The 13300-nt window shown below is 38.2% G+C and overlaps 1 protein-coding gene across 2 annotated transcripts in view; it reads right to left on the bottom strand.

The window, feature by feature from the left end:
- The window catches only part of DNAAF9 (dynein axonemal assembly factor 9), a 172294-nt gene that overhangs the window by 105574 nt on the left and 53420 nt on the right, over positions 1 to 13300 (bottom strand). For both annotated transcript variants that reach the window (XM_043885152.1, XM_043885153.1), the window contains exon 7: positions 11573 to 11650. In XM_043885152.1, the coding sequence (XP_043741087.1) occupies positions 11573 to 11650 (78 nt within the window). The remainder of the gene's footprint in view (positions 1 to 11572; positions 11651 to 13300) is intronic.

Here is a 13300-nt window from a genome sequence, read left to right as displayed (position 1 = left end):
CTCCTCCCAATACAGTCTGCCTCCTTCCCCCATCCCACCCGGTTTTAAGCCTCCTCTCTGAATTCATTCCTGTTACCAACCACTACACATTGCTTTGGGTTGATGGCTTTTCTTTAAGGCATCATCAGCTCATCCAAAATATCAGCTATGACTTGCTTGATCTTTGGCCTTATTTTGAAGTGACATCTTTGGCCTTATTTTGAAGTCACTGTTAATTTGTACTCAAATTGGATAGTAGTTTTATTATTTTTAAAAACCAATCCTGCCCTTATATTTATTTTGGTTGCATACTTTCTTCATTGCTGCTCACAGTGTTTCTCTAGTTGCAGCAAGCGGAGGCTATATTGTGGTGAATGTTGAGGAGCACAGGCTCTAGGTGCAGAGGCTTCAGCAGTTGCAACACACAGCCTCAGTAGTTGTGGCACATGGGCTTAGTTGGTCCTCAAGCATGTGGAATCCTCCTGGACCAGGGATCAAACCTGTCTCTCCTTCATTGGCAGGTAGAATTTTATTCACTGTATCACCAGGGAAGTCCCTGGATAGTAGTTTTCACTGGCCGTCTCACACTAAGTGTACATGATAAGCTCTCACCTTGCTTACAGCAGGCACTCTATCTGCTGCGCTAAAACTGACTGTCTGGATCTATGTTCTTTCCTACTCATCTCTTTAAGGATACACAAGTCCTCAGACCTATGAACTCTGTGTTAACCATGCAAAGACTCTACACCTGGCCTCAGGCATGAAGCACAATGAACCTCTGCTGAGAATACTTAGTGTAAACAACATTCTCAAGTGGCTTCACTATTTGATGCCTAGATAATCTATATTTTATTTATAATATATATATTACATTACATGCAATAAATATTATTTATATGTATTAATATTTATCAATATTTATATTATTTATAAATATTATTTATATTTACTATTATTATAGTCAGTAAAAACAAGACCGGAAGCTGACTGTGGCTCAGATCATGAACTCATTGCCAAATTCAGACCTAAATTGAAGAAAGTAGGGAACACCACTAGACCATTCAGGTATGACCTAAATCAAATCCTTTATCATTATACAGTGGAAGTGAGAAACAGATTTAAGGAACTAGATCTGACAGAGTGCCTGATGAACGATGGACGGAGGTTCATGACATGGTACAGGAGACAGGGATCAAGAACATACCCAAGAAAAACAAATGCAAAAAAGCAAAATGGCTGTCTGAAGAGGCCTTACAAATAAATAGCTGTGGAAAGAAGAAAAGCCAAAGGCAAAGGAGAAAAGGAAAGATACACCCATTTGAGCGCAGAGTTCCAAAGAATAGCAAAGCGAGATAAGAAAGCCTTCCTCAGTGATCAGTGCAAAGAAATAGAGGAAAATAGAATGGGAAAAGACTAGAGATCTCTTCAAGAAAATTAGAGATACCGAGGGAACATTTCATGCAAAGATGGGCTCGATAAAGGACAGAAACGGTATGGACCTAACAGAAGCAGAAGATATTAAGAAGAGGTGGCAAGAATACACAGAAGAACTATAAAAAAAAGATCTTCATGTCCCAGATAATCACGATGGTGTGCTCACTCACCTAGAGCCAGACATTCTGGAATATGAAGTCAAGTTGGCCTTAGGAAGCATCACTACGAACAAAGCTAGTGGAGGTGATGGAATTTCAGCTGAGCTATTTCAAATCCTAACAGATGATGCTGTGAAAGTGCTACATTCAATATGCCAGAAAATTTGGAAAACTCAGCAGTGGCCACAGGATTGGAGAAGGTCAGTTTTCATTCCAGTCCCAAAGAAAGGCAATGCCAAAGAATGCTCAAACTACCGCACAATTGCACTCATCTCACACGCTAGCAAAGTAATGCTCAAAATTCTCCAAGCCAGGCTTCAACAATATGTGGACCGTCAACTTCCAGATGTTCAAGTTGGTTTTAGAAAAGGCAGAACCAGAGATCAAATTGCCAACATTTACTGGTTCATCAAAAAAGCAAGAGAGCTCCAGAAAAACATCCATTTCTGCTTTATTGACTATGCCAAAGCCTTTGACTGTGTGGATAACAACAAACTGTGGAAAATTCTGAAAGAGATGGGAATACCAGACAACCTGACCTGCCTCCTGAGAAGTCTGTATGCAGGTCAAGAAGCAATAGTTAGAATTGGACATGGAACAACAGACTGGTGCCAAATTGGGAAAGAAGTACGTCAAGGCTGTATATTGTCACCCTGCTTATTTAACTTATATGCAGAGTACATCACGCGAAATGCTGGACTGGATGAAGCACCAGCTGGAATCAAGATTGCTGGGAGAAATGTCAATAACCTCAGATATGCAGAGGTTACGGTTTCTACCCTTACGGCAGAAAGTGAAGAACTACTAAAGAACCTCCTGATGAAAGTGAAAGAGAGTGAAAAAGTTGGCTTAAAACTCAACATTCAGAAAACTAAGATCATGGCATCTGGTTCCATCACTTCATGGCAAATAGATGCGGAAATAGTGGAAACAGTGGCAGACTTTACTTTTGCGGGCTCCAAAATCACTGCAGATGGTGATTGCAGCCATGAAATTAAAAGACGCTTGCTCCTTGGAAGAAAAGTTATGACTAACCTAGACAGCTTATTAAAAAGCAGAGACATTACTTTGCCAACAAAGGTTCGTCTAGTCAAAGCTATGGTTTTTCCAGTAGTCATGTATGGATGTGAGAGTTGGACTATGAAGAAAGCTGAGCACCGAAGAATTGATGCTTTTGAACTGTTGTGTTGGAGAAGACTCTTGAGAGTCCCTTGGACTGCAAGGAGATCCAACCAGTCCATCCTAAAGGAAATCAACCCTGAATATTCACAGGAAGGACTGATGCTGAAGCTGAAACTCCTATACTTTGGCCATCTGATGCGAAGAACTGACTCAATGGAAAAGACCCTTATGCTGGGCAAGACTGAAGGCAGGAGGAGAAGGGGATGACAGAGGATAAGATGGTTGGATGGCATTACCAACTCAATGGACATGAGTTTGGGTGAACTCTGCGAGTTGCTGATGGACAGGGAGGTCTCGCGTGCTGCAGTCCATGGGGTCACAAAGAGTTGGACTCGACTGAGTGACTGAACTGAACCCAATAAATATTATATACATGTATCAATATATGTCTAAAATTATTTTCAGTAATATGTAGGGAGACAGTGCTGATATTTCTGAATATGTTTATATATAATGTAGAATAAAACATCAAATACATGTGTGTGCATATATACACATACACACACACACATACAGGGAGAGACAAGGTGGGAGACAGGAAGAGAGAGAAGAAAATTTCCTAGCTTTGTCCACTGAAGAGACCTAGAAACAATGAAGTAACTTTCCCTCTAAAAATCAATCCAGAAACTGATTAAACCTCTAGAATCAATTACTTACATTAGGAAATTCAGAGGACATGAAAACTATTAAACTACATCATGGAAATGCAATCAATAAAATCCCAGTAAGGACAAATATAAGACAAATGACCTGGTTTCTTCAACACACAGTTAGCAAGGGATGGGTGGGAATAAAGAGAAGGGGGGGAAACCTAAACATTAGAAGAAACCTACAACACACAGAAGCAGGCAAAGCTAAACTATGTGTTTACAGAAGCACATCTAGATGATACACTGCAAAGAAAAGGAAGTGATTACCATAGAATTCATGACACTGAATTCTTCAGAGTGTTATTCTTCAGAGAGGAAGGTGGATAGATTTGGCAGAAAGCACTCAGATTGCTTCTGGAGTAGCCAGCAAGGTTCTATTGCTCTGTCGTATGATAATTATTAGGTTATACATTAGTTGTCTGCTGCTTTCTGAATCTGTGCTATTTTAATAAAAAGTCTTTAAAAACAAAACTCAGAAAAAAGATAGAATAAAATTATTAACATTTTTTAAGATATTCTCTCATCCTAATTTTACATAGGTATTTTACAGTATAAACAAATATATACTGGTAACTGGTAGTCTACAACTGCTTGGGTCAGGCTGGTTGCCAGACTACCTCTGACCTTTGTTCCAGTAAAACAGACCTTTAGAGTTTCAGATCCTGATCCATTGCTATTAGGTTCAATCAGTGGCCCTGATTCTAGGGTAAGGACAGTCTTCCCACTTTGGCACTGGTTTTACCCCACACGGACTGTGAACAGAACTGCACTCTCCACTCTTCCAATTACCACACTAATCACAGACCTTCAATGTCTGTCCAACTCTTCTTCTCAGATCCACTCCCCATTTCCAGCTAGCTGCCACCACATCTTAAAACTGAAAGTACGATTAGATTCAGAAAGACTTGTGCCAGAACCTTTGCTTTGCCTCTTACTGGCTGTGTGACCTTGGGTAAGGAAACTAACCTTTTTGAGACACAAATGTCTTGTGTGTGTAACAGGAGGATTATTATATTTACCTTACAGATACATTACAGGAATTACATGAAATAACCTGTAGAAAGTGCTTATTACCAGGGCTTACATACTAGATAGCTGCAATACTTGTCAATTTCTCTTCCTCTACTATCAGCTTAGCTGGAGTTGGCTAAGAATGTCTGAGCCTCTCCCTAGATTTCCTAACATTTGTCTGCTGCCTCTCAGACACTCATATTGTGTATCACTGGCGTGCACCCCAGTGTGGGTCTGTACCTCACCCGCTCAGCTCTGTCCAATCCCTTGGGCTATACCAGAATGCTTTACTTTGGGAAGCTTAGGAAAACCAAAAGAACCAATACAGCTATAGTACACAATACACTTTGTTTTGTTTTCCAATTCTATTTAGAAACAAACTCAGAGGTAGTTTCTATTTTAATAGCTTGTATGGTGATACTCACCTTGGTGTGGATCTATGATAAGAAAGTGAAGTTATATAGTTTGGCAGCAGCCATTCTCTGGTTATCTTCTAGGTGAAAAATATTCCATGCTTTGGGGAGTACACAGAAGAAGACAGGCACTTTGCTCCCAAAAAACTTCCCTGAGGTAGGTGGCTATGTCAGTACTAATTATAGAATAAGGTGAAATGAACCATTAAATATTTCTTTCAGCTCCACGCTATGACTAAGAGCACCAAATCCTTACCACTAGACCACCAGGAATCCACAATATGACCAAAATGAAAGATACAATAAATTGTCATACCAAAAATAACTACCACTATATATGAAATGTTCATATATAGATAAATATATGTATCTATATATACATTGATATATTTAAGACTTCCTAATAACCTTGTGAAAAAGCAAGAGAGTTCCAGAAAAACATCTATTTCTGCTTTATTGACTATGCCAAAGACTTTGACTGTGTGGATCACAATAAACTGTGGAAAATTCTGAAAGAGATGGGAATACCAGACTACCTGACCTGCCTCTTGAGAAACCTGTATGCAGGTCAGGAAGCAACAGTTAAAACTGCACATGGAACAAAAGACTGGTTCCAAATAGGAAAAGGAGTACGTCAAGGCTGTATATTGTCACCCTGCTTATTTAACTTATATGCAGAGTACATCATGAGAAACGCTGGGCGGGAGGAAGCACAAGCTGGAATCAAGACTGCCGGGAGAAATGTGAATAACCTCAGATATGCAGATGACACCACCCTTATGGCAGAAAGTGAAGAAGAACTAAAGAGCCTCTTGATGAAAGTGAAAGAGGAGAGTGAAAAAGTTGGCTTAAAGCTCAACATTCAGAAAACTAAGATCATGGCATCCGGTCCAATCACTTCACGGCAAATAGATGGGGAAAGAGTGGTGTAACAGTGGCTGACTTTATTTTTCTGGGCTCCAAAATCACTGGAGATGGTGACTACAGCCATGAAATTAAAAGACTCTTATCCTTGGAAAGAAAGTTATGACCAACCTGTACAACATATTAAAAAGCAGAGACATTACTTTGCCAACAAAGGTCCATCTAGTCAAGGCTACGGTTTTTCCAGTGCTCATGTATGGATGTGAGAGTTGGATTATAAAGAAAGCTGAGCGCCGAAAAATTGATGCTTTTGAACTGTGGTGTTGGAGAAGACTCTTGAGAGTCCCTTGGACTGCAAGGAGATCCAACCAGTCCATCCTAAAGATCAGTCCTGGGTGTTCACTGGAAGGACTGATGTTGAAGCTGAAACTCCAAAACTTTGGCCATCTGATGCGAAAAACTGACTCATTGGAAAAGACCCTGATGCTGGGAAAGATTGAGGGCAGGAGGAGAAGGGGATGACAGAGGATGAGATGGTTGGATGGCATCACTGATTCAATGGACATGAGTTTGGGTGGACTCTGGGAGTTGGTAATGGACAGGGAGGCCTGGTGTGCTACAGTTCACGGGGTCGCAAGGAGTCAGACACGACTGAGCGACTGAACTAAACTGAATACCCTTGTGTACTTCTCTATGCCTATTTTATATATGAGGAGACTGAGGTACTAAACAGTAAAGTGACCTGAGGATGCAATACTAACAACCAGCAAAAGTGAAAATATATCTAGGTGAGAGATACCTAGAGCCTGTGTGGTTTCCACCAGACACATTATTCTCAAAATTTTTCCACTTGCATTTGTGAAAATGGATTCTGTGTATGGAGGTAGAATTGGTTTGTTAGATCTGATGATGAAGAAAGGAAAGTCTATCTGCTCAGACTCAAGGCCAAATTCAGAAGACAGGCCCAGACAGATATCAAGGTCAGATAAGCAGCAAAAGTCTGCAAAACTCAAGAAATGTGTCAATGTGCCTTGGCCCTTGCCCATTAGGGAAGGACCCTGAACTTCAGACAGGACTCTTGGCCCTAGGCTGGCATAAAGCAGTGTCTGCTCTCAAATGGCTTAAAGGGAGAAAAGTTTAATTGCAGTATTTTAAAGTATTTTTAAGAATTACATGATATAATAAATGTAAGAAAACAAAAATAAGTAAAATAATAATAATGTTTTAAAAATATATAACCAGTATAAAAATAATAACCAATAAGACTACCATCTGGAATTTCTAAGACACACAAATACAAATTATTATACAAAGATGGAAATATACTCTACTTTTTTACTTTTCTCACCAAACATATTTTGAACATCTTTCTAAATCAAATCTCAAAGCAGTCTGCATTTTCTCTTTGTGGGATCTGACCAAGAAGCATGTAGCTATAGGTACTCTGGCCATCAAAGAGCTGCCAGCAAAGACTGGCCAGTGAAATTTAAGGCCTAGATGCTAATTCTGACTGTAAGGTTACCAGTCTTAGCAAAGAAAAAATACATGTGTACAGAGAAAATATTTGGATAGTGAAGAGAAAAGGGGTTTTTAAAGAGAACTTTGGAGGCTACGGAGCAGCTGAGCAAGAGAAGAGAGAAGAAAAAAAAAAGTAGATTTTAAGAGTAAATATGGGGACTTCTCTGGTGGTCCACTGGTTAGGGATCCACCTGCCAATGCAGGGGACACAGATTGATTGCTGGTCTGGGAGGATCCCACATACTGTAAGACAACCACAGTTGAGCTCGTGCACAACTGCTGAGCCTGCTCTAGAGCCCACAAGCTGCAGCTGCTAAGCCTGCATGCTCCAACTACTAAGTCCGTGCTCCGCAATGAGTAGCCACCACAATAAGCCTGCGCACTGCAACTGGAGAGTAATTGCTTGTAGCAATTAGAGAAAGCCTGCGAACAGCAACGAAGACCAGTACAGCCAAAAATAGATAAGTTTAAAAAAAGAAGTAATATGGGTATGGATTGGCTCCCTTTTTCAATAATTTTTTATTAGTACAAGTCAGGACTGAAATTGTATTTTAACTTCTTTTGGTTGTTGGATTTTATTATTAACACATGTAGATTCACCTCAGAGATCCCTTTACAAATTTATAGTCATTTTCGTACATATTTATTTTATCATACTTACAGTTTACTGAAGCTCCTGAATTTGTGGATTGATGTATTTCATCAATTTAGAAAGTTTTTGGACATTATCAACTTTATTATTGCCCCATTTTCTCTCTACTCTCCCTTCTGGGACTCCAATTATACTTGGACTCCAATGATTTACTATGTAGATCATTTGACAGTGTTTGGCAGATACTGGATACTGTGCTCTACCCTTTTTGTTCTTCTTCTGTCCTTCAGTTTAGAAACTTTCTATTGACTTATCTTCAAGTTCACTGAACTTTTCTTCATTGGTGTCTAATTTAATAAATTAGCCAATTTAATAAATCCCTCATTTTTAAACCCTATATTTTCATTTCTAGAATTTTCATTTGGTTCTTTTTATAGCTGTCAGTTCTCTGTTAAAATTCCTCATCTCTTCACATATATTGTCCCATTTTCTTCCAGATTCTTTAGCACTTTCATCAATCATTTAAACTCCCTATTGGTCAATTCTAACATCTGGGTCTTCTTCTATTGACTATTTCCTTTTTTGACCACATATCAAATTTTCTTGCTTCTTCTTGTCTTATCATTTAAAAAAAAAATCATATGCCAGACGTTCTGTATAAAAGAACAGTAAAAACTGATGTAAATACCACTCACCTCTAAGAAAGGGCCACTAGATCCTTCTCTTTCATTAGACCACTAAAGCAGGGAACTAAGTTAATCTGATCTGTAATTGATCAGGGTCTTGATCTTGTAACATTTGTAGTTTGGTTTAAATTCAAATTCAAATATTTTAAGGGTGGGTTGTGAACTTTGATAGTGATTTTGCTCAGACAATCTTCTGGAAATCTCTTTTTATTTCATAGTTAAGCTATAAGCTTTAGGAATTACGGACAATCTCTCCCTGCTTTACAAGCTGGCTATCAGCTTTTTGGGTGGCTAAGAAGTTCTCTTTCCTCTCCAGTCCCTTGGTTCTGTGTATATGAAGAAATCTTTGTCTTGGTACCTATCCCTAGCCTTATAAGGGCAGCTGCTTATACCTTATGAAGACCTGAAATGCTGCCAAAGGGTTGCTCTCAGCTCTCGTCTCTAAACCAGGCTATAGTTGAGTATCAAGCACTTCAGGCAAGATGGGTGGACTAACCTAAACACTTGTGAAGACCTATGGTATAGAGTTGAGGGGTAAGTGCTGACTCACTCACATATAGCCATTAAAAGGTCTTTTAAAGGTCAACTGATTTTTACTGATCCCTGTATATAATAAATTTCTCTTCCTCATGCTGTTCCATCAAAAATGAGAACAGCATCCTATGAAGGGCCCTATTTTTCAGAAACAGAGTTCTTTGAGGTTTCTTTGCATCTTCAGCTCTCTAATTGATTTTAAACTACTCTTTTGCTGCATATTCAGATTGTTTGGTTGTTAGGATGAGAAGAATGGTCTTCTTTGATTTTCTACATCCCTAACTTGGAGGGAAAATCATGGTCATTTTTATTTCTTATTTTGTGAACAGCCAATTCTGGTTGTGTTCCAGTTCCCCACTGTTGTATTTTTCTTACCAACTGGTAAGAGCTCTCCATAATGTTGGAGAAGGCAATGGCACCCCACTCCATTACTCTTGCCTGGAAAATCCCATGGACGGAGGAGCCTGGTAGGCTGTGGTCCACGGGGTCACTAAGAGTCGGACACGACTGAGTGACTTCACTTTCACTTTTCACTTTCATGCACTGGAGAAGGAAATGGCAACCCGCTCCAGTGTTCTTGCCTGGAGAATCCCAGGGACGGGGGAGTCTGATGGGCTGCTGTCTATGGGGTTGCGCAGTCGGACACGACTGAAGTGACTTAGCAGCAGTAGCTCCATAATGTAGTGGGTATAAATGCACTCTCATATTTTGATGTAAGAAATACCATCTTACTTTATTCTTTCTAAATAAAACTAAATCTGGCTCTGAGCCCTCACTCTTCCTCTTAGATGGGAAGCCCACCCTCAGACATTAAAAGGGTTTCCTTTCACTTTTTCAAGATACCATCTAAGAATATGAAGCTCATTGGAAGTTAGAGAACCATGAAAAGGGCTTAGTCTACAGTTCATGATGATTACGGCTGTTGCTTCTTCAGTTGCATGATGTCACTGCTGTTCTTGGTGTAATTAAAGATGTTCTCCTGAGTGGTCCTATTCCACTGACTATGGAGATGATTGCAGTGTTCTCAAAACTACAATGCTATGTCTAGTCTCCATGTGTGACCTGCAGCTCCCTCCTATTTAGGGCACTGCACACAAGTGGGGCAAGGCTCTCAGATACTTTGTAGACATTCCTAAACTACTTATCACTCTCAGTTGTCAGTACTTAAATTTTCTTTATCTTTCTTAGTCTTTTTTTTCCTTCTTTTTTTTTTTTGGCTCGTGGGATCTACTTCCCTGACCAAGACCTGAACTCGGTCCCCCAGCAGTAGAAGCATAGAGTCCTAATCACTGGACGACTAGGTAAATCCCATCACTCTTACACTTTTACTGTTGTAAATTTTTTCACTTTCACTTTTTCCCATAATTAGCCACACCATGGACTGATGATAATGATGATGATTAGCTCTTTTTAGAGAACAAAAAGTTCAGGTTTTATTTTTCGCTTATATTCCTATGTTATTAGAAATGTTTAAACAGAATGGATGCTCAATTTTATCTAATGTCTTTTTGGCGTCTATGGAATCGTCATAAATGGCTGCAAGGAGAAAAATTAGTACAGTGATTACATTAACAGATTTTCTGGTATTAAACTAAATATTAAATGATTAATATACTCTACTTCATCATAGAATGTTCTTTTAGTTCTTTTAGTACGATACTATTTGCTGACATTTTACTTAAAATATAGGCATTGATATTTGTAAATGAAACTGATGTGTAGTTTTCATTTTTGGAATTGTTTTTGTCTTTGGAATTATTTGGGGTCTTACTTTGACAGTTAATATCATTAAAAGGCTACATATAAGCTGTTCTTTTTCCATGGCTATCCCTCCATGACTGCTGAGATACTACTGAGCTGTTTAAACAAAGTACCTATATGTTAGTTTTGTTTGTTGCTCCTTGTTACAAATTGTTCTGCCCATTGTGAATTTTTTTCTTCAAAGTTCAGATGAAAAATTAATGCCTGATCCTTTAATCTAGGAGTCAGCAAATTACAGACTGTTGGCAGGCCATTTATTTTTGTAAGTAAAGTTTCCTTGGAATAGAGACATAGCCATTCATTAAAGCATTGCCTACAATGGTATTTTCAAATAGTTCAAACAAAGACACAGGGCTCACAAGGTCTAAAATGCTATTATCCACCTCTTAACAGAAAAAAGTTGCCAACTCCTAATACTTAATTCCTTTAAGACATATGCTAACTTCTTAATCTTTTCATTGGATCTTCTCATTCAGAGAAGGCATCCTCTGGACTATTTTTCTAAAGTCCAGCCCAACAGAAAGAATGTCTTTAGGTGAAAACCTAAACCTTGGACAAGGCACGGAGCCTTGGTTTCATCTTAGGTGGTTTCTCAGAGTGAAAGAGGCAGTATCTCTTGTCCAGGTTCTCTTTCACTCCCAAGGAGTTCAAGATAACGATCCAGGAAGAAACTGCTCAATTCTTGAAAAGCAAACTAAAATATATCCTGCATTTCTACAAGTTAAATATCATTAGTAGGTAACTGAGCTGGTTATAATGTTTATATGTTAAATATAGTGTGGCTCTTTACCTCAGAAAGCAAACTCTCCAGGGACACAGGATCCATCTTGCTGTAGACATTCCATAGATTCAAACTCACATCTTGCAACTGTAATACAAGGGGAAAACACTGAAATAACTAAGTATCATTAGAACAATCTGAATTATTTTCTGACATTTAGAAATGGTTATCTTGGTGAATAATATATCAAAACTTTATCAATTATCAGAACCTATACATATTTGATAAATGTGTCCCATTGAAGGAAACTATCTTTTCAGATTCAGAGATTTTAGTATATCTTTTGAATATCATCATTGATGGGCATATACAAATTTATATACATATACACACAAATATATTTTGAATTTGTTTAAAATAAAATTTTAATTAGAATAATATATTCTTATAGTTAAAAAAAATCAAATACTAGTACTAAAGGCCTGTAATGAAGATTTTAATCCCTACTTCAATCTTTCATAAACTGCCACTTGTCTCAATCCTCAGAGGCAACCACTTTGAAGTCTATTAATGTTTTCTTTTTGGTAATTACCTCCATATTTTGATATAAGCTTCTACCACTATTTCTTCATTTATCAATTTAGAAATTAAATACTGACTTATGACAAAGGTGTAGCTCTGCTATACTTAGCCCCATTCTCACTTTTTCTCAGATACATACCTTAACCTAATACCATGATATGACTTTTTTGGCTATACTAGTAGTTATTATTTATAATATTAAAGATATATATGTAATATATACATAAAATTTACTGCACGCCTAGTGCATACCATACTCCTATTTACTTTCTTAAACAAATTTCATTTTTCCAAAAGCTATCAACAGCTTCATTTTCTACTTGTATTATAAAAAAAAAAAAATCCTAAATTTTTTTCTACCTTCCCCACTTAATTTGCTCATAGTTAATCTCCTTACACTAGAGTTTTCTCAATAGCAACACTACTATAATTTGGGGGCCAGTTATTTCTTTGATGTGAGGGGATGCCCTTGCATTGTCTTATGCAACATCCTTGGTCTCTTACTCATTGGATGCCTATAACAACGACCCTCCCTGTCTAGGCAAATCAAAAGCATGTCCAAATATTGGGGGGAGAGGGACGGGACAGCAAAATCATCCAGTTGAGAACCACTGGTTTAAAGATATCAGATAATCATCTTTTTCTTCCAGCTTCATTCTGAAGCTCTCTCATGATGGATCTGATCCCGTGGCTTAAACTGTCTCCTCTTCCTTGGCTGACTTCCTTGTTTGTTAGAGCACATCATTCAACAGCTTTCTAAGAAAATATTAATGGAAGGAAAAAATTTTTTTGAGTTTTAAAATGCCTTTATTCTGTCCTATGATTGATTTGGCAATCACTGATGCTCCTTCCAGTCAGCAAAAACAAGACCAAGAGCTGACTGTGGCTCAGATCATGAACTCCTTAGTGCCAAATTCAGACTTAAATTGAAGAAAGTGGGGAAAACCACTAGACCATTCAGGTATGTGGAAAGAAGAAAAGCAAAGGAGAAAAGGAAAGATATATCCATTTGAATGCAGAGTTCCAAAGAATAGCAAGGAGAGATAAGAAAGCCTTCCACACCAATCAATGCAAAGAAATAGAGGAAAACAATAGAGTGGGAAAGACTAGAGATCTCTTCAAGAAAATTAGAGATACCAAGGGAACATTTGATGCAAAGATGGGCTCAATAAAGGACAGAAATGGTATGAACCTAACAGAAGCAGAAGATATTAA

Source organism: Cervus elaphus, chromosome 23 (genome assembly GCF_910594005.1).
Source record: "Cervus elaphus chromosome 23, mCerEla1.1, whole genome shotgun sequence".
Taxonomy (NCBI): Eukaryota; Metazoa; Chordata; class Mammalia; order Artiodactyla; family Cervidae; genus Cervus; species Cervus elaphus.
This window is presented reverse-complemented; position numbering and strand designations above follow the sequence as displayed.